The 2,500-nt window shown below is 44.0% G+C and overlaps 1 protein-coding gene across 1 annotated transcript in view; it reads left to right on the top strand.

Annotated features, from left to right (window-relative positions):
- LOC134070884 (protein TANC1-like) overlaps positions 1–2,500 on the top strand; it is a 78,341-nt gene that overhangs the window by 9,980 nt on the left and 65,861 nt on the right. The window contains exon 2 of the mRNA XM_062527385.1: positions 1,521–1,630. Within this exon, the coding sequence (XP_062383369.1) occupies positions 1,567–1,630 (64 nt within the window). The 5' untranslated portion in view covers positions 1,521–1,566. The remainder of the gene's footprint in view (positions 1–1,520; positions 1,631–2,500) is intronic.

Here is a 2,500-nt window from a genome sequence, read left to right as displayed (position 1 = left end):
GCGATTTGGTGGACGTGTCGGTATTTCCTCCCATTGTCCTCAGCATATCTGAGAGAGGAGACAGAACACTGCGTGTGTGAGAGAGTATGTGTGTGTGTGTGCCAGTGAGGTGTGCTTGGTGGAGAAGTGGAATGAAGAATGTGTCTCAGGAAGCATATTTGTCTGTGTGTGTGTGTCTACACCACTTCACTCACTTTCATCCTGAACATTTCAAAATGTCTGTATCTGAAACATTGAGGGTTGGGCATTTGGTTGTGAATTTGGTGAATGATGATGACGATGGCAATGATGTTAATGATTATTTTAATACTTTTCTCTCTAATCCTGCTTTACAATTCATGTAGAAATATAGAACTCATTCACCCTCTTCAGTGTCTTATTCTGTGTGTGTGTGTGTGTGTGTGTGTGTGTGTGTGTGTGTGTGTGTGTGTGTGTGTGTGTGTGTGTGTGTGTGTGTGTGTGTGTGTGTGTGTGTGTGTCTGTGTGTGTCTGTGTGTGATAGCAGGATGGGTGACCTTTCATTTCCTCACAAATGTTGAGACCTGAAGGCAACAGCTGGGGTGGTCAGCGGTTTATTTGTAAATGTGTGTGTACGTTTTAGTGTGTATATGTGTGTGTGTGTGTGTACACGTGTGTGTATTTTACTCACATGTTTGTTCTCAAACCCCAAAACTCATAAGGTATTCATTGTCTTGTTAACTTCATGTGTCAGTGTTGTTCCGTATCCAAACCCCTCTGGCGAATTACCCCCTCACGGGGGCAAAACGCTAACACACTCCCCGCGCTAGATCTCCATATTCCTGCCTCTGCTCTTCTGTCCTCTGTGCCTATAGCAGAGAAGCGTCGGTGAAACATGACATTGGTGTCTTTGTTGTTGTTGTTGTTTTATTCCGGGAGCCCTGGCGTCTGTGCACGTCCTCTGCTTTTATATGGAGGCCCAGGCTGAGCCCCTGTAGCTGCAATTAGATGAGGAATGCCAAGAATCCCAGCGCCTGTGTGCGCTCCTGCATCTCAAGGAACAAGAGCTCATCTCTCCTTCGCTTCCCTCTGCTCTGCCCTGCTCTGATCTCTCTATCTCTATGTCTCTCTCTCTTTCCTCTCTCTCTCTCTTTCTCTCTCTTTCTCTCTCATGCAAGCACATACATTCTATCTCTCTCCTTCTCCATCTCTCTTTCGTCTCTCATGCAGGCACCTACATTCTATCTCTCCTTCTCCATCTCTCTCTCTCTCTCTCTCTGTGGTTATCTCTTTCTCTCTCTCTGTGTATATACAGTACTTTCATTTCAGTCCAAGTACTTTCCATGACCACATCAAGCACATTCTGATAGAGCCAAACGTTAAACAGTTGAACAAGTGATCTCTGTATACTCACTAAAATCCCTGAAGTAATTAAAATTCCCTGAAGTAATTAATTGTCTTTATCTTCTCAATGGAAGACTTTACAACATTGTGAGAGTTATTGAGGAAAAAGTTTCTTCAGTGTCTGATTTATCTCCCCCCCCCCCCTTGGAACATCACAGGACACAAGAAGAAAGAGGAGCACAAGAGGAGAACAGGGAGTCCACGATGTTCAAGGCCGTCCTGAAGAAAGGGAGAGGTGGAGGAGGGAGGGGTGACAAGAAAGACACAGGTAAGCAGGAGCCCTGATGGAATACATGTCTGTTCTAAAGGCCAACGCCCCACCGGCTGTGATATGGATTTGACACTAAAGAGGAAAAAACTCTAAACTTTGGCGTTGACGCATGTCAGGCACCACCTCCAGTGGGCTTTTGGTCCGTTAAAAGTAATGGGAGTTCTAAAACTTTGCCGTCACTTGATGTGCGTCAGACGCTGTTGACCTTAAGTGATAGTTTATGCTTTGGAGATATTGCACAATTACACTCAGGCCAAGCTATTGAGAGAGAGAGAGGGAATGAGAAAGAGGGAGAGAGAGAGAAAGAGGGGGAGGGAGAGATCTCTGGTTTTGGTGAGAAAAAAAACAAAAACCCTGGAGGTTTCACAAAAGCTAACACTGAAATATTGTGACAGAAACCTCTTCTGTATCACCCTCCAGTAATGGGATTGGCTCTTGGGCTATTGATGTCGGGTATAAAGGAGATAGAAGGCTCTTTGATCTGCCAACCAAATTGCCATTAGTGATATATGATGGAGAGATTCCTCAGATGGCTGATATGGAGTAGAGATGTAACACCTCACAGATTCATAGATCAAGATCAGCTTTCCCCTTTTGAAAACACTGATATTTTGCAGATGGCCTGCAGTTCATGATGTCTGTTTAATCTCACAATTCCAAATGGCACGTACCAGGCCTTTGTTCACAACTGGGCTCGCTAGGTTTCAATGTGACTACCTGTAGTGAGAATAACATTAGATCTGAGTTTAGTGAGAACCATGCTATCACAACTTTGAGTTTAATCACTTAGTTTAATTTCAATTTAGTGTTATTTTTAGTACAGCATCACCGTTGAATCAGGTCTCATTACACTTCACAGTTAAAAAC

Source organism: Sardina pilchardus, chromosome 23 (genome assembly GCF_963854185.1).
Source record: "Sardina pilchardus chromosome 23, fSarPil1.1, whole genome shotgun sequence".
NCBI lineage: Eukaryota > Metazoa > Chordata > Actinopteri > Clupeiformes > Clupeidae > Sardina > Sardina pilchardus.
This window is presented reverse-complemented; position numbering and strand designations above follow the sequence as displayed.